This window comes from Caloenas nicobarica, chromosome 20 (assembly GCF_036013445.1).
Source record: "Caloenas nicobarica isolate bCalNic1 chromosome 20, bCalNic1.hap1, whole genome shotgun sequence".
Classification (NCBI taxonomy): domain Eukaryota; kingdom Metazoa; phylum Chordata; class Aves; order Columbiformes; family Columbidae; genus Caloenas; species Caloenas nicobarica.
The window spans coordinates 3,602,263-3,621,100 of NC_088264.1; the positions used below are offsets into that span (position 1 = coordinate 3,602,263).

The following is an 18,838-nucleotide window of genomic DNA, read 5'->3' on the forward strand; positions in this document are numbered from 1 at the left end:
TCCATAAGGTGTTCCCTAAGGATTCAATCTGAAATGTGTGATTCGACAAGCTAAATAGAGCCAAATAAGCGTGCTCCTTTCCACTGTATTAACTCAGTGCCATTTTCTTCTTATTAAAGAAATAGTTAGAAATAAAGGCTGGGGTTTGGTAACTGCCATCCAAAGTAATACTAGTGCACTTATTGTGGCACCAGGACATCATACCATGATAAAGCTTTTATTTCAATGCGGAGTAATTATTTGGCTTTGGTGATAAATTCCTTGTAGCTGGATATCCATTTTCATATGCTAACAGATGTTTGTCCTGTTCAATAGCAATTTGTTCTGAAACTGCTTGCCTGCCTGCTGGGCTAGCTACATGAATTCAATGCAGACTCCGTTTTTTTGCACCTAAAAATTATGATTTGGAAAACCAGTTTGCAAAATCTAAAGCATTCAAAATGGTCTGTGCAGTTTTACAGGAGAAGCCAAGGGACTTGGGAAAGCTAGACTTTGCTTTGTATGCTACAATATATTTTAGTCAGATTATTAAAGCCTGCATCCGTCTCAGCGTATTCTGGATAACTTCAGTATTACACAAATAAACTAAATGCATGGCCTGGCAAATAATCAGATCAGTTCACCCATGACAACAGCTCAATGTTGGTTTTGTCACTTAAAATAATGTTCCTTGCTTTCATGTGCTTCCTCATGTTGACAGCTGCAAGTTCTAACAGTCTCTCTGCACCAGCAGAGCTCCTGAGGTAACTGCTACTAACACTTGTGTATCAGCATGTTAATGCAGTGGCTGTTAGTGCTGATGTTCAGGAGATCTGGGCTCTCTGGTTCAATTCTTACCTCTTTCATTGGCTTGTACAGTAATTTGTGCGCTCAGCTCCCCTCTGCTTTCATTTATAAATTCAAAAAAACCCCCAGGTAACTAAAGGCAGCTAAAAAGAGGCAACTTAAGTTAGTTTTATAAGGTGGTTTGAGATCCTGGTGTTAGCATGCTGGTGTCTGCAGCTGGTGCTTGTGCGGGGACAATGATCATGGTTCATACAGGCTTGGCTGTGACCAAGGGACCCACAGAAGAAAAATAAGGATATTGTGGGTTTGGTCTATGTAAAGATGTAGGTAGGAAATCTGATAGACTATAATCTATTGATTACAGAATCGGTATGAGAAACTTTTCTTCTTGAGTAGGAAGTCATTCTCTTGAGGTGAGACAGGTGAAAATAGCCAGGATTTGTTTCCTGATGCCAGTTGTACAGGTCAATGCTTTTCCCCATGCCTCCGCTTTCCCATCACCCTAAACCCCTGGCAGCCGCGTTAGGGCTTACTACAACGTTTACTTCCTTTACTTTCAAGCTTGTAGAAATAAATTTGTAAAATTAAGCCGGGCTTAACATTTCTACCTTTTGTGGCGGCAGCGTGGGTTTTTTTGTTTTGTTTTGTTGTTTTCTGTGGGTGCGGTGGTTTGTCTTTTTTTTTTTTTTTTTGCTTGTTTTTCTTCTTCTTCTCCTGCAGAACAGTTCGCAGCCCCCCAGCAGCGGGCAGGGAGCCCCAAGGCGGCGGGGCTGGGCTGGGCTGGGCTGGGACCCGCGGCTCCCGCACCTGCCCCCGGCTGCCCCGGGCCCGCCGCCCCCCTCACCGAGCCCGGGCGCCGGGGCGCGGCTGCACCGGGGCGATGGCTGGAGGGAGGAGGCGGTTCCTTCGCTCCCCGTCCCCGCTGAAGCTCAGCAGGACGCTCCGCACCTTGTCCCCCCTCCCACGGCCATCGCGGCGGCGGCTCAAGCAGCGTCCCCCGGGGAGCTGCGGCTCCGGGTAGGGACGAGCGAACCCGCCGCGGCTCCTCGGCCGGGGCTGCCCGCGATCAACAGGAAGCCCCTTGGCGGGGCCGGGCCGAGGCGGGGCCTGGCGGGGCCGCCCGCCCGCCCTCCCGCGCCGCGGAGCCGAGGGGCCGCACGGCTCGGCCCGGCCCGGCCCGCGGCGGCGGCCGCTGACAGGGCGGAGCGGCGGCGGCGTGTCCCGGCGAGGCGCCCGGGGAGGCACCGAGAATGAAATTGCTGTGGAAAGCTAAAATGGTAATGGGCGTCCCGTCCCCCCCCTTCCTCTCCCCTTCCCCTGCCCGCGGGGTGAGCGGGCGCGCCGGCCGCCGCTTCCCGGAGCCCCGCTGGGAACGCGCTGCCTCGTCGCTGCGCTCCCGAGAGATGCTTCTCTTCGGGAGAAACTGTGTGTGTGCGCCTGACAGCGAGGGGATGAAGAGGGTGCTCCGGAGGGGGAAGTTAGTTTACTCCTCGGAGAAATTCAGATGCGTGTTTTCTGTCCGCGTTTGCAGCAGCTTGTGCTCTTTTGTACGGTTAATAAGCTTGGAAATGAGGAGTCATTGCAGCACATGTTCGGTTAAAGTTTGGAAGACGTTGCACTTTTTTTTTTTTTTTTCATCCGCTTTCTATTATTTGTGAGTTTTAAAGCCTCGACTCTGTAAAGTTTTTTTGTAGCTTGAAATAATAGGTTTTGGAAAAGCAAACCACAAGCGCTTTAGATCCCTCCTGTCAAAAGAAATAAAGGGTTGCTGTATTTCAAATGCTTGTTAGCTTCAAAGTTTGAAGGCTGCTTGCCTAAGTAGTTCAACAGTTTTAAAAAGTGCAATTCCTTCCATAAATGAAAGGCCAAAGAGATTAATTGCTTTAGAAAAGGGTGGAAAGGGAATGAGAGGGAAGACAAGACTGCTAATCAAAACCAAACTATTGCCTTAGAAAAGAGTTTATACAACTATTTAAAATATGTGCTAGTCTAGGAAAAATAGTTAAATGGAAAGTCAGGGTATCTCGCTACCGCAGGAAAGGACAGCGTGCCAAAAATATCTGCAGTGTTCCCTCAATCTGAAAGTATTCTGTATTGCTTTGATTGTTGTATTTACTTTGTGCAGCCCATCTTCTGCATGAAGCAGTAGAGCACCTGGCATAGATTGTGGTTAGCAGAAGAGGGAAAATATTGCTTTCTCTCTTACTTTTTTTTATCTTTGCCCTTTTCCTGGCAGAGCACAATTCAGGATGGGGGTGAAGAAGTAGAAGAAGGAGCTGTTTACCATGTCACCCTGAAAAGAGTGCAGATCCAGCAGGCTGCCAACAAAGGAGCAAGATGGCTTGGGGTGAGTAAAGCTGGCGCGGTGGCATTTTGGATGGCTGCTCATGGACTTTGGAGCCTGTTCCAGGGAGCTGAATTCCACACGGATCGTTATGATATTAACTTTTAGCACTGACTGCTCCCACTACTAAAAAAAAACCCCAAACCAACAAAACACTGAAGTTGTGTGTCTGGATCATCTGAAATGACTCTCTCCTTGTGTTGACTCTTCTCTTTTCTTGACGCGTGAAAAAGATTTGACCAGTAGTGGCTGTGGGTCAGAGGGTACTTAGTGCAGAAATAAGGGTTTAGCTCATGACCTGAGAAGTTGAACATTTGTCAGGTATTTTGGACTGACTGTGGCTCATTTCTGCTGTTAGGAACCTGTCTCAGGTCTCCCATACAAATAGTCTTGGTGTTTTGACTAATAAAGGTCTCTGAAAAGTCAGCAGAAACTTCTTCAAAACTTAAGTGAATACAGGTTTGGGTCTTATTTTCATATTGCTTTCTCAGCTAGCTGAGAAATTAGTTGGCTGCCTTTCTGCAAGAATTACAGCTCTGTGCTGTTTTTCAGAGGTATTTCCAAGCACGAAGGCTTTAGGGGTAAGTGCAATGAGCTGAAATGCACAGGCACTCAGTTTGGCAGCTGCTGCTGCATGCACCGTTGTCAGGCCAAGTCCCCAGCTGATTAAAGTGTCCTCACTTCATTGCAGTCAGTGCAGCTGTGGCAGTTGGAGCCAGATGGTCAGGAGGTGGGTAGAACTTTCATGTTGTGATGTTTCTACATTTTTTTCGGGATCAAAGGCAATAACATAAGAACTTGCTTTGATGTAGTGTCCAGGTTGGTATTGTAAAGACTTAAAACTGCCCTGAGATTTATATCGAATAATTTTCTTGTGAAATTCTATGACATAAAGCAATGCAGCAGTGCTGAAACCACCACCAAAAAAAAAGGCAAATTTATCCTGCATACAGATAGTGCTTAGAATCTCCCCTTCCTGTCTTTCCAAGAAGTACATAGAGTTCTAATCAGAACAGATAATTTCAAATCTGCTTCGAGTGGCAGATTTCCCATCTCTGCCTCCTGTTTTTACCAGGAAAAATATTAGAAAGCATTTTCGATCTCCTGTACATTTCCCAGCTGATGGTTTTGTGTAAGAGGTGGGGAGCATTTTGAGCATGTCTGTGCCCCTTAAATCTACTTTAGAAAAGTAGATTTTTTTTTTTCTCCCTGTTTCAGGGGTGTTGTTCCTTGTATGTAGGAGTTTGCCGGGTCTTGGTCATATTCTCAAGGGAAGAGTGTGTGTGTGTTCCTGAGATCATCCCCGCAGCTGATGGTGCCGATCTTAATAGGAGGACAAGGGACTGCAAGGTCAGGGAAGTGACTTTGAGCTTTCTGGGGCTGGTGTTGGTGTTTTCAGGTCAGGATGGAGCCATCTGGGGGGGAAGGAGGCAATGTGTCACGAGTCTGCACCTGTTCCGGGCATCAATTGGTGGTGACTTCAGCTTCCAGGCTGGCATCTTTCGTGAGCAAAAAATCTCATGCATATTAATAATTTTAAAATATTTTTAAACGTATGGGCTGTTTGTTTTCCGTAAGCTCTTCAGAGCGTAAAATATTTTAGGCTCTTTTTGTGATCTTGTTTTATTAATGGCTTCACTGTTGTCCTAAAGTCAATAAATAGCCTCTAACCCAGAACATTATTTGTGAACAGCCATCCCTGCCCCCAGCTGTTTTGCTTTGAAAAGCCTAATTGTCTCTTTTATAATTGTCATGAGGTGACTTTTTTTCTTTAATCTGGAGCTTATAGGGGTTTATGATGTTAATGTTCTTTCTGTGCTTTGAAATTCATAAGCACTAAACTAATAAGCTGTTGAATTTCTCAAAGTTGGTCTTCATTTTGTTGCTGGTGTTATAATTCAGGCTTTGGTTGAAGACACAAGGTCAACTGAAGAGTGTGAGAACAACTTATTTGCACATTAGCAAGTATTGAGGCTTCCTTGTCACAAATACAGTAACTCTGTTACTGATTGTATGTCTGGATTTCCTTTTTAAAAAGTTTCTTTTCCAGTGTCAGTTTGTGTCCTGTAAAGCTCCACTTGGCAGTTTGACCTTCTCTGGGGCACTGAGCTGCAGCTGGTTGGTTGGTGCAGGTCAAGGTCCTTCTGGCTTGAGAGGCCCAAGTGTTTTAAAACATGGGTGTTGGATGTGGCTGTTCAATGTTGTGTGATATCGGAGCAGGGGCTTGGTCCAGCGGTTCCGCAGTGGTTCGTTCTTAGCGATGCTGCATTTGTAGAGTGATTTGGAGGCTTTTCAGCTGAAAAGCGTTAGATGGTAAATTATTGGGTGTGTCTGAGAGAAATGCAGCTCTAACTGAAAATTTCATAGAACCCGTGTTGAAAGGGATGTAAAATAAAAGCTTTTGTTCATTTTGAGTGAGTTGGGCTTTATTACCAATTCCTTTATGTACTGAGAAGCTTGAAATCTTGCTTAGTAACTTCTTGTAGAGGTACCAGTAAGTGAAGGAACTTAGATCTTTTATGCTTCAAGAAGTCTAATAAACCTTTCTTAAAATTCCTGATTCTAAGAAAGCATCCAGGGTTCCTTGAATGGTTGACCCTGTTATGAGAGAATGGTCAGTTTAAAAGCCAACCATAAGATTACAGCTTAGGCACTGGAAACACTTGCCTGTTTAAATAAGAAATGTCTGTCTTGTGTTTCAAACTTTGACAATTAATAAAAGCAAAAGACAAACAGGCTGTGACTGATGCAGTCATCAGCACTTCTTAAATTTCAAGTGTGAAGCTTTCGTAGAAACAGCAAATTTCTTAGCTTTAAATTTAATATTAGACATCAAAGGATGGCAATCATAGCTGTTGTTTTTGTCACTAAATATTGACTGAAGCTTTAGACTTTAGTCGCTACAGTATTATGAAATATTAAAAGCCGTGATTGTAGCTCATTATTGTGATAGATGCTGCACAAAAGCACTGTCCTGTCTGAAAAGAACTTGCAGACTGAATATCAAACTCCGCTTGTCTATACCCATGTTGTCTCAGCTGCTGGTTGGTATCTGAGGCAGTGGTATCAATTTGGCAACAATCTGATGTTTCTGCAGTTATTTGTAGACATCAAGGCAATGGAGAGTCTTAACAAAACTTCCAAAGGCAAATGTTACTGCTGGAGATGTTGAGAGAGAACACCTCCCGAACACAATTGGTTCAACAAGAGAAAGCATGAAGGCATTTTATGTTAAAAAAGTGGGTTTTGGTGTCTCCAGGATCTTGAGAGAGATGATGTGGAGATTGGGGACAAGCCATGGAAACTGAGACACCTGGCCTAACATTTTTTGGTGAGAGAGAAGGATGGAGATGTAGAGGTTTGTACAGGTGGATGGCGTGCTCAGAAGAAGGGATGAGGAGAATGTTTTCTGTGGCAGGCTTTTGGGTGGACATTCAGCATCAGTTTGAATAGCATTACGTCAGGCTAGAGAAAAAGGAATAACCGGAATAGAAGGTTTGAGAGTGCAGCAAGGAATTTTAATGACGTGACTAGGAAGAGGAGGTTGTATTTTAAAACTATGACACAGAAAGAACCTGAAAAATGAGATTCGGCTTACCTCTGAGGGTGTAAAGACAGCCCGTGGGGAGGCTGGTACCCTGTGTGTCAAACAGGATGGTGCTATTGTCCGTGAAGAAAAGGCAACAAAGCAGAAAAGACAGGTGAAGACTTTAGACTTCTCTGGGGTTTTTTGATCTTGAACTGACAGCCGGGTACCCATGAAATGAAAGAGAGACAAGCTGAATCATACCGTAGCCAGCAGCAGATAAGAACTGTAAAGCAGTGGCTGTAAAAGTAGATCAGCTGCTAAACACCTGAATTTCTGTTGCCAAGAGCAGTATGCTGACGGAGCATGAACAGCGTTGGAGGAGGTGAACTCCAGTCGGTGGCTTCTTGTAAGCAGTAAATGGAAAAGCAGACAGTTGAAAGAGAAAGGAAAAAGCAGCAGGTGGAGAAGTAAGCAGAGAGATGAGGGGAATGTTTAAGACTGAAAGAGACTTTTGTCTAGGAGAGTAGTAGGACTGGGGGAGGCAAAAGGTACAAGAGGGGTGAGTGAGTGGGATCCTTTGGAGAAGTTAAAGGATTAGAGGAGGAGCAGAGGCAAGAAACTCCTGCGGTTGTCACACGGTAGAAATGAGAATCGTTCAAGGGGTCCTCTGCAAAGAGGAACTGGAGGATTTGAGGGCTGGGACTACAGATGTGGAAGGAGGTTAAGTTGCAGTTGCCAAAATATGGAGTGGACAAAATTGAAGAAAGGGGGGGAAGGAAAAAAGGCCATTCTAGTGAAGGTAATTGGCCTGGTGGTTGTGCGCGTGCCAGATGCCGGGGATGCATACGCTGAAGGTGCACCAAGGCTTGGGCTAGCAGAATAGGCCTTGTAGTCATGGAAAAAGAAAAGAATGAGTGGTGTGAGACAATAAGGCAGCAAGAAAATAGTTGACCATAGAAATAGCTAAGAGGCAAGTGGATGGGTGGTTTAAGGCTACCCAGTTGGATGAATGGCCTTGACAACTGACAAGAACTGAACCAAGGCAGTAGATGCTGTTGCCAGCTGATTCCTTCATCAAGTGTGACTGATCCAGTAAGAGGTGATGCTGTGTCAGTGGAGTTTACTTTAAATCGGCTTCCAGGAAATGGTTAAATTCTGTCGAAAGCAAAGTAGAGCAGGTCTGTGAGATGCTTAGCTTTACAGTGGCACACTTGAGGACCGTGGGAAGTATTTGGTGAATTGGAGCAGGAAGTTCAGATAGTTGAATGTGTGAGCTTGGAAGTTTGAGAGTCAAAATGGCAAATGCTACTTTGACTTTCAGTTTGAATAAGGGAAAAAACTTTCAGAGAAGGTTGCAGGAATAATCATCTAAGAAGGATTAATTTTTTTTTTTTTAGGAATTAGGTTTTGGCAAATAGAGAAAAGCTCTTGTCAGCAGAGAAAGCTGTGTCTAAGAGTTAAAATAAGAGTTGCCGAAAGTCAGGCATTTGCTTAGAAGGCAAATGAAAACAAACATCAAAAAGTTTGTCAGCTGAATAAGAACAACAAAAATATGCTTCACAGAGAGAATGAGATAGAAATTAAAGTTAATATACATATAACTCAAAAAACTAAATACATTTCTACCTATTTTCTATAAAGATGACAAAGGCGAACCTGGAGGTTGATGGTAATGATGGCAGATGGGACTTTCACATGTCTTCATGTTTTGTCTTTGCCTAAGAGCTTGATGTGTGCCCACACTGGGCAGCTGGTAGTGTCCGGCCCAGAACTACAAAGGAACTGGTGTCTGAAATGATAGTTGAGCAGCAAGGACTTTTAATTAATCTGTCAAGTCAGAAATGACTTTGTATGACTGGAGAAGAGCGAATGTGGTGCCTGCATTGGGTTGGGAGATGCGTGATCTGGGTAGGGAGGAGATATTTGTCTTGTGAAGCTGGATTTAAAAAGGCTGCGGGTTTACTCTGTTTGAAAGTTTACTCTTGAAATCACTTGAAAAAATTGGTCCCTGGAGAGACTGAGAAATTGTAAGATAAGTGAAGGACCTGTTGAAGGTGAAGCTGAAAGAGGGGCTGTTGGTCTGGAGACAGGTGCCTGTGGGAGTTCTGCTGTTGTGTGTTCCTGAGGGTCAGTGGCAGAGAAGCAGAAGAATGCTGAAAAAATTCAATGGTCTGGCAGAGGAAGAAAACACCTGGAAATGGAAATATTCTACAGGCTGGCATTCAGGATTGCTGTAACAGAAGTAGGTTGAAATTAAGTAGTGCAGAATGCAAAGGGATGTTCGTGAACGCATTAAAATAATTTCTGCTGTAGGATATTTTTTTGTCCTCGTCCCTTCCAACTTTGGGTGTATTAGTCAATCACAGGATACTTGAGCCACCAGTACCATGCAAACCAGAAAAGGCAAGTGTGATGTTCTGTTGGTTTAGGTTATTGCCAGCAAAGATGGGAAGTGTGAACCCCCTTGTTAGAGTGTCCTGGCTCGCAGCCTGTAATTTTGGTCATTTTTGAGAAAGTCGATTTAAACTGGTAGACAGGAAAGGACTTTTGGGATCATCAAGAAAATGAGGAGTATGTCCAGTTATAATCTGAAGACTATAGCTTAGATTAACAAAATGAAGATTTAGGGAGTGTATTATTAATACCTATAAAAATCACAAAGTAAGCAAAAGGAAGGAAAAAGAGCCATTTGCAGGAACTGTAGATTGATATATAAATTGTTAGAAATTAGAATAATGTTTCAAATCAAAGCAGTGAGGTAGTGGAGTGGCATTCCAGCAAGAGTGAAGGAAGCAAAGAACCCAACAGCATCAACATTGGAGCTGGATCAGTTGGTGAAGAGGATTATAAGGTAATTTCCTTTGACAGCAGCACACAGCATCCTCCAATTGTATGTTTCTAAGCCAAGAGGAAATATAAGAGCAAGAAAATGTGCAGCGGAGGGAAGGATTGGGGTAGATCATTGATCTGGAAGTTGCATTTTTGAGGCAAAAATGTGGGGGTTTGTGGCAAGGGAAAAAGAGCGATCCAGATGTATAATCGGAGAGAGGAAAGTTGGTTGTGTGGAGCTGGTTGCATATAAGAGACGAAGACAAGAGTTCGGAGAAGAGCGGCTGCAGAGGAGAACTTTGTGGTAGAAGTCGCCCATAGCCTTACCCAGGCCGATGACAAAAAGTGCGGCTGTAAAGCCTTGGATAATTCAATATAGACAGTGGTGCTGGTCTCTCCCGCTGCTGTATGCAAAGAGGTCGCTGTCAAATTTTAAGATTTGAAGCTGCCGTTCTAGAGGCAGCCAGAGAAAGGCAGGTGGGAGTGAGGAATAGAGTGGGGAGGAGGGAGATGGAGGAATTTGTGCAGATGTCTGAATACGCACTGGGAAGCGGAATATGGAGAAGTGGATGCAGAAAAGGATCAGAGAGGTGTTAGAAAACGTTGGTGTGGAACTGGAGGAGGGGGAGCAGTGGCCTAAGAATAGAGCGGATGCAGTGGAACAGCAAATGAGCGGTGAAAGGCACGGGTGTGGCACGGGCAGATGGACAAGAAGATTATAAAATGAAAAACAAACCAGAAGTTTTTAAATGCTGTGAAATGACTTTCGTAGACCTCCCTGTTAAGCAGCGGGAGTGCTTTATCTCACCCTTCCAAGGGGTTAGGGAGGGGTGGGCGACCCGTGGCCAACCCTGCAGCAATCTGAGGGAAGCAGAGAGGAATGAGCCTTTGAGCCAGGAGGGGCTCGAGCTCCCTAATGCTTACAAATGTTTTCCTATCAGAGCCTTTTATCCGGGCAGGAGTGAGGAAGAGACTCTGGAGTTTTTACTGGGGCAGGTCACAGGAAACACAGCCAGGAACCGGAGTTTCCCCCAAGACTCGGTGGAGACCAATAGAGACCGTATCTCCACATCTTAAGTGATTGCTGAGCTTTCAGAGCCGGTCCTCAAGCATCAAGTTCCTTGCTCTACTGATGTGTGACACAGACTGCTCTTTGAGTCTTAAATATCCAGATAATGGAGAAATACCATGCTCCCTCGTGGCCAGCACTGCCTATTTAGTTAGCCATGGGTTGTGTGCCTAGAGTGCATTTAACATACATGTCTCTTTCTTTCTGCTTTCTTATTTTGGCCACAGCTGAACTTCTGGCTCTGGGGTTTGTTCAGGCAGAGATTGATTAAAAAATGTACTTGTCTCAAGGTGTCTTTATTGCTATAACATTGAGCATATAGCAGAACATGTTCTTCCAAAACTATAAACAAACTGCTGTAGAAGGGTGCTGTAAATACCTTCAAAATTCTGAAAGGGGGAAAGGTGAAAAGTAACAGCTCTATCATTAAGTATATTTGTGTTTTCTTAACACTGATATTAATAACTACCTTTTCTGAGACTTTTGTGGTGATTTAATAATGTATTTTGAATGACTGTCTCACACTGCACACTGCATATGACCACAAATTTGGCTTCTAAGCACCTCTACAGTCACATACATTGGCAAGAAGCTTGTGTTGGAGAGTTCAGTCAGAAAAACATTACAAAAAAGTCTGTCTAACTAATCTGTATCCCAGTTAGGACCTAGAACATAACCTTTTCTTTGACTTCAACAAGTGTTAGTTTGGATTTTTTTCTTTCCAACACTGACCTCCTAAGTATGGGTTGAGATTTAAATGGTGCCTGGAACCATCAGCATTTTTGGAACATGAAAAACCTCAAATTTTCTTTGGGCCTGCTCCTGCCCTCCCGTGTGCCCTTCTGAGCCAGCTCTGTGATTTCTTTTTTGTCTCACTCTTGGGTCTGGTCAGATGTAGTTTCCTGTGCAGCGCAGAGGCAAGGACTCGGCTGATCGCTGTCCTTGCTGCAGCTTGCTGTTTTGACTCTTGATTTATAGCATATGTTGGTCCCTTTTGGCTAAATCAGATTCTTTAGACCAAAATCTGGTTCCTGCAGCCTGTCCTGAATGCCCAGACCAAGGCCAGGGTGTAGTTCTGATAGTATGTTTGGCAGAAGGAGAAAAGCACTTCCCAAGGAGCTGACAGGATCTCTACAGAAACCAGGTTGCGCTGTTGTCCACTCCTAATGCTGTTCTATCCGAGGAACTGTCTTGGAGACACAGAAGGAAGAAAGATGGGGTGTGGTGACATTGATTTTTTTGCATGGTGGAAGATGCCTGTCCACTGCTGGACACCCACGAAGAAGATATATAGGAGATTTCAGAGGGAACAGTGATTTTGCCTCTAGACAGGTACATAGTTATCCAAAACAAAAAGCCTTGATGTCTCATGCAGCTTGCCCTTTGGTTTTGAGTAGGCTGTTCCTTCCTTTTCTTTCCTTCAGTTGCGGGCATAATAGTACCATAGCATCGTAGCCCTTATTAGTGACTTCTTATGGAATATTTTCCTCCTTGCTTCCTGGTTGAGGCACAGATCTCTGCTCCAGGGACATCCCACATAGCACTTTTCGATGTGGTCATCAGCTGGGTGAAGGCTTTGTGTGTGGAACAGACACTCAAAAAGGAAACCTGAGCTTATTATGAGTTTTCAAATGGAAGCCTGAAAGGTGACTGTCTCTTACTTTCCCAGTTCCGAGTACAAAATGCATAATTAGAAGGGTCACTGGCTTTGTAGCACAGTGTTATGCTCTCAGTTGAGTTTAAAACCTCCTATTCCAAGCTGTCCAAGGGTGACAGGAGGGCAGCGCTTTAATCTTGCCGTGTTATTAACACCGAGTTGAGGCTGTCGGATGCTCCTGCGAGGCCACACGGAAGCAGGGAGAGAGATGTCGGCAGCCTCCCTTCCTACAGGGCTGTGCAGAAGCATCTCTCGCTAATTATCCTCACGTTAAGTGGAACAGCAAGAGGCAAGGGAGGCCTCTGGAGTGAATGTTGCTGGGGACCGCACTGCTCTGGTTTTGCACTGTTTGCCTGTGGCTGCGTTCTGGCAGTCTCACAACCAGCCTGCTTATGTACGAAAACTTGCATTTGGCACAGTTTCGGTTTACCTGGGACATGTAGGAATATAACGACATCCTGTGCTATAATTAATGTCCGCTGGGAATTCCTCCGATAGCCAGGATGCCTTTTTAAACTATTGTTCTTGGGAGGGGTTCTCCCTGAATTGTAGCGTCTGAACTGTCTTGCTGCCAGCATCGCTGGATGTTATCTTGCTTGCTTTTTCAAGAAGAAATAAGTGAAAGGAATAACAACAAAAAAAATCAGTTTGCCCTGCAAAGAAACTGCTATTTTCCTTCTGAATGCTAGAAGATCTAGGTCACTTGTTGGGTTAAAGAAGTGTTGGCAAGGAATGTGGCTATGTGTCATTGGAAAGCCTGGGAGAAGCAGCATGCAAACTGGACTGAGATGCTGTAAGCAGAATAGCCCTGCAGAAACCATTAGTTTTACAGTTTTGGTTCTGATGTTTTCATTTAAGAAACAGGCTGAAGCATTGCAAGCACGTTAGTCACACTTGGATTTAAATTTAGCCTTGGTAAAGCTAATTAAAAAGACGTTTAGTGACAGTGCGTAAATGCATACTTTGAACTTGCATCTTTTCCTACTGCTGTAGGAATGTTTTCTAAATGTATAGCTTCCTATAGCCGGCACTGTAAGAGGGTACAGCTGTGTGAAGAAACGAGCACAAAGTGACCAGATCGTGGCTTGGCCCCATGAAGAAAATGGGGTTACTTTGTGTGAAAGGGGTAAATGGATGTTAACTCGGTGCGAATCCTGCTCTTGCTTGTCGTTGGGTAGCCCGTGTCTGGTGTCTTGTAAACCAGAGGCAAAATGTGGTGTTTATCACCCCAGTAAGGTAGTGTCAGAGATTGTAAAACATTATCTTTATGCATGAGACCTTTCTTATTTTTTAAACACCAGAAAAATGGAGTGTCCCTCTTGCATTTGAAATTTTATATTCTTAGCAGATTGCTCAGACAGCAGCAAAGCTGCTTTTATCCAGTGAATCTGGACTGGGTTGATAGAGCATTCTTTGAACGCTGGGATGATACTTTAATATGTTCTATTTGCAGACTTTTCTCTCTCTCCTCCTAGCTAACACAGGTGCATCTAGACCTCGTTCCTTAAGGGCAGAGCAGCTGACCAGGAGTTGTTTCCAGGGAGTTGTCATGGTTTGCCCCTGCAGCCTTCCAGACCTTTTTTGCCCTTAATTCACCCCCAAAATACTCTATTTTCATGTTCAGTGGCCACACGAGCTCTTGAGAAGTGACTTCTAGTTCTTCATGGGTGGTACACTAGCATGTGAGTTTACATTTAGGGCCAAACTATAAAGTCTTGTTATGTTTTTACACCTGGAATAAGGATTTCATTGACATGTATGAGAATGTGTTTTGACTTCTTTGTTGTTTTGGTGTTCTGTGGATCTGTTGTTGTTAATAATATTTTAAAGCTACAGTGAGGAATTCTATGTTTTAGAAATAGAAACCCATTTAATGTTTGTGGAAGTTGCTCCCCCTTGGACCAAACGAACTCATGCTAGTGCCTGAATACAGCCGCACTGTAGTTCAGTTCAGCACCCGCCACCAACAATTTAGGGACCTGCAGGAAAGTAAAAACATATTTGAGTGAGAGGATAATGATCTTGCATTCTTGCAGCATCTTTCATCCAAATAAATTTCAAATCACCATCACAAATTTTCACCAGACAGACTATGTGAAAGATGTTGTAACGTGACATATTATACTTTTGTACTATGGATGAGGCTTAAAACTCAGCAGCAGTGCTGTTGCCTGGGAGTTGGTAGAATTCCCTTTTATTTGAGGAGGTGGGAAAGAGAGGAGAAAAAAGTGGGTTTGGGACAATGTGACTTTAAAAATGGTATTTTTTGAGGTTGTTGAAGAGATGAGTGTCAGAAAATGTTCTGGGGGAGGTGGATTATCTGTCAGAGTTGCATAGTAATATTTATTTATTGGCTTCGTAGTGTTATCACATGGATATCTTCTCCACATGTGGCATACATGCCGCAAGGAGCAGCTGCTTAAGAGTGCACAGCAGCATGTTGAAACAATTTAGGAGCAGAAGTGAATTAGTTAAAACCACTTGGGGAGAAGACCTGGACTTCTGAGAGCCCAGAGTTCTGTGGGAACATTTGCCCACCGTGCAACAGCAGTTGTGAAAACAAGCTCCACTATTAAGCTGCAGCGGGGAAGAGGGGAATGAAGCGAAGCTTAGAAAATACTACAGAGGAGGTTACAGTGGCACCTCCCTTGTTAATGATGCTTGTCCCCTCGTCTCAAAGATACGAGAACTAGAAAAGGGATCCACAGATGGAAGGGGATTTTCGGCATTTGAAGACAGTGAAAAGGTGAGGACTGTTAAATTTGTGTTTTGGTGCAACGAAGGTTGATGAACAGGTTTAACAATAAGTGCACTTGTTAAGTCTTCACAGGATTGAGGCTTGATACTGGCAATGAATAGGAGGATATCGTGGAAGCATTTAAAACAATGAGTGGAGAAGGGACTTCATCTCCAGGGAGTGTTTGGGTTTGAAAGCAAGGAGGAGGAAAAGAAATGTGTAATTTCATAGTGCCTGTAAGTAACCTGAAGGATTCAGTGCTGAAAGAAATAATTGAGTCCAATTGAGTCTAGAAAGCATTAGACATTTATATAAATAACGAGAACAAATGCAGGAATACTACATGAAATTTAAAACACAAGACATGTAACTTTTTGTGATTTAGGTATAAAACAAACACCTCCTGCGGTTGAGAAGAGTCTTTCCCTTTAGACTGGTTATTCTGTGTGTTATGGGTATTATTTGTTCACCTTCCTCTATAGCTTCTGGCCATTGTCAGAGGAAAAACCTCTAGTTTAGTTTAAAATGACAATTATTATGTGTTGCTGTTTATAAACTTCTAGTTTCAATTTGTTTGCAGCAAATATTTAACAAGGCAGAATAAAATCGAACACAGGCACTCATAAAAAGAATAAGGGGAACTTTAATGTCCAGAAGATGTCAGGGCCATATTGCAAAATAGTATGGGAGTTTGTTGTGGGCCTGTTTTCCAGCAGTCCTGCAACCTCCTGCTGGTCATAGAGAGCTCTGGGTGCTCAAATCCCACTTTTATTTTGTGTGTGTAGAACACAAGTTTGCATCCTTGCGGTTTTAGACTCTGCAAATGTAGGAATCATGTGGGTTGCCCTTTGCTTTATCCCATTCAACTTCATAATAGCTCCTTTAAAAATAAGGCAGCTAGAACAGAGTATGGTTCTCTACATGTGGTCTCATCAGACCTTTTATGCAGTGGAAGAATAATGTCATTTGACTTGCTTTGGTACCCTTTATTTATACTTTGCAGAATTGTTTGCTTTTTGTTGCTGCTTCCAAGCGTTGTGCTGAAAGATTTAATGTTCTGCCTCCTCTAACCCTTCAGATCTTTTCTCTGATCTGTGTGCCACAGCGTGACCTTTGAGGGTAGGACTTTCAACAGACTTTTTTGCTGGCCTCTTACATTTTTCTGCATTTACTTGCAGAAGCCATCTGTTGCCCATCAGAGTGTAGCTGCCCTTTAACAGCTTTGGCAGTCAAAATGAAACTTTGGCAGCCTCCACCTTCCGTGTGAAGCTTTCTGTCACTTTGCATGGTAGCAGGCATTAACCTTTTGCTCTGTCAGGTTACTGGGTTAGTCTGATGGGGTTTTTACTTGTTCCTCTTTGCCTCCAATTGGTGTCCAAATACCAATTTATGGCCAAATTTTTGTGATTGTCTCTGCGTAGCTCAGCCCTGCGATCAGTGCAAAAGCTGTAATACTGCAAACACCACCGAAATTTGTGGTGGTGGTCCCTTAGCTGCTCTTGCTCCGCTTGTCTCCCATGGCCTCAAAATAATATGGAATCTTCACTGAGGATAAACTGTTCACTGCATGTGATATTGGGCAGATGAATTATTACGTATGGAAGCCCTGCTTTACCAGTTTGAGGACAATTGTGCTACTGGATTTAGAGCAAGTCGGGAGTGCTGTGCTCAGTATTCATTTGCTAATGACTCACCCAGTGGCTCGAACTGACCAGCTTCTCTTCTGGGGGGTTTAATTTTCTCACCTGTAACCCACTTAGTATTAATTTTGAGATTTAGTGAACCAAGGAGTGTAGAGGCAAACTATTGTGCTTTTATATGACTGTATAGATTAAAACTTGTGACAGAGAAAACTTTCCTATTGTGCTGAACACGCAAGGAGAGTTCCGTGGCAGAACAAGATCCTCCCGGTAGTGCCCTGTGACTCTGTTGTACAATCTTTACCATTGAAATTTTGGAGGGCGATATATCCTGCTGCTTGACTCTTCTAATCCCTTCCCACTAATAAGGTGTAGGCAATTAAAATGCTTTTGCAGAGTGATCCTATTATTATATTTTATTCTTTCATCTATTTTCCTCTAACGTTCTTCCCACCTTTTTGTTCCGAAAGCAGTTGAAAGGATGATTTTATTTTCCTCTCCCACCTGCTCAGCTGCTTTGTACAGTTGCCTCTCTCCTTATGAAGGCTCAACCTTTTTCCCTATCAGTAGCTGTTTCTTCCTTTCTAGGGAGTCCATGGGCTCTTTGTGCAAGTAAAACAACATGTTTTTATTATAAAGTAGTGTTTTCTATTGGAAGATCTCTGAACGAACAATATGGAATGATTGAATGCTTTGAGATGTGTTCAAATTATCATAGCTATTGGGCTTCAAACTGGAGACTTGTATCTCGTGTAGTAGCTTAGACTGATCTCACCGACTCCTTCTGACTTTTGAAAAATCAATGTTCTAAACTTTGGAGGATCGTTATATCCTAAAGCAGAGACAGACCGTCATGTTAAAGAGCTATGTAGGGTTTTATTTCCTCCTATACATAGCTTATGTCCCACATAAACTTGCATAAAAGCCTGCATGCATTGAATTATATTGTGTCTCTGTTTTGACTCGAATCAAGTGCAGAATGTCCTTCAGTTGTTTATAGTATTCACCTGGATTAAAATTTACTAGATGAGGTTGGGAATGTTTCAAAGCTTTGTTGGTGTGGGGATGCAAGTGATAACTTGATACACCCTTCAGGATTAACTTTGGCGCAAAGAGATTCGTTAACTAAATGTTCCTGAGGTGCATTTGGAAGCCAGTTTAAATATTACATGCATGCAAGTACAACAAGAAAATTATTATGAAGGTATGCCTATGCATCCTTTTGTCTGTTTGCTTGGTTTGTAGTAATCTCTGGTGGTGCATTTTGTATTTTTAGAGTTCAAACCCTTTAGGGCAGGGATAGTGTCTTACATTTTGACGTGGCAGCCATTGTGCTGCTGTTGGAAACGTTTCATAAGTAACAATAATGTATTTCATTTGGAAATCAGATCTTCTGCTTTTGCATTCCTCCCATTGAGTGCTTCAGATTGATTCTGGCTGTGCTTTCAGTCTGCTGGCTCCCTGTAGCATGCAAAATGTGAATGAACTCTTGCACACTTACTTAAACGATGAGGCTTGCATTCTTCTTTGTGCAAAAACAGTCGTCGTGTTCGCAAAACATCAGGTGGCCATAGAGTCAGAACAGGATAGAGAAGAACAGAGGTATGCTCTTAACTCCTGAGGGGTAATTAAACAACAACTGGGAAAAAAAAAATACAGTAAACGTGGTCAATGTTTTATCTTGCAGCCTGACACTTTTTGCTCTTTCTTTCCCCCCTTACTTGGAAGCTACACTTATTTTGCACTGACTCAATACTCCCACATAATTATGTGTGCATTTTGATTTGTGTCCATTGCCTAAGGATTGAAGTTCCACTGCGACGCAGCATTCTTAAACTGAAGTACAAACGTCTGCAGCAGGTTCAGCGCCAGTGGGAGCAACCCGTGCTGCTCTCCGCTGTGTCAGAAGAGATGGGGTGATGGCCGGGTGCTGTAGCTGCAGGAAGGCAGTAATTTGTGTAGGTATGCACTGTGTTTAGTTGCCATGTGCTTATGCAGTTTGTCATACAAAATGCAGATTTTTGTTTTTGTCAGAGAAGATACCTATAGAATTGGCAAAGGGATGTTGCCATCACAGATATGGTGCATACAGACGTACATGGATTCACACATAGACCGGCCCTCTCTATATAGGTCCACAAGAGAAGAATTCTAAGAGATTCTATAATCTGATCCCCTGTAATGTCTAGATAATATAGTAAAAATGCAGTTTGGCCTGAACTAATGATTGAACTAAGATTTTTGGAC

General features: G+C 43.3%; 1 protein-coding gene across 1 annotated transcript in view; it reads left to right on the top strand.

The window, feature by feature from the left end:
* Window positions 1-1,925: 1,925 nt before the first annotated feature.
* Window positions 1,926-18,838, top strand: part of LOC135996890 (ral guanine nucleotide dissociation stimulator-like 1) — a 72,614-nt gene continuing 55,701 nt past the window's right edge. The window contains exons 1-2 of the mRNA XM_065649185.1: window positions 1,926-2,063; window positions 3,023-3,133. Coding sequence (XP_065505257.1) covers window positions 2,037-2,063; window positions 3,023-3,133 — 138 coding nt within the window. The 5' untranslated portion in view covers window positions 1,926-2,036. The remainder of the gene's footprint in view (window positions 2,064-3,022; window positions 3,134-18,838) is intronic.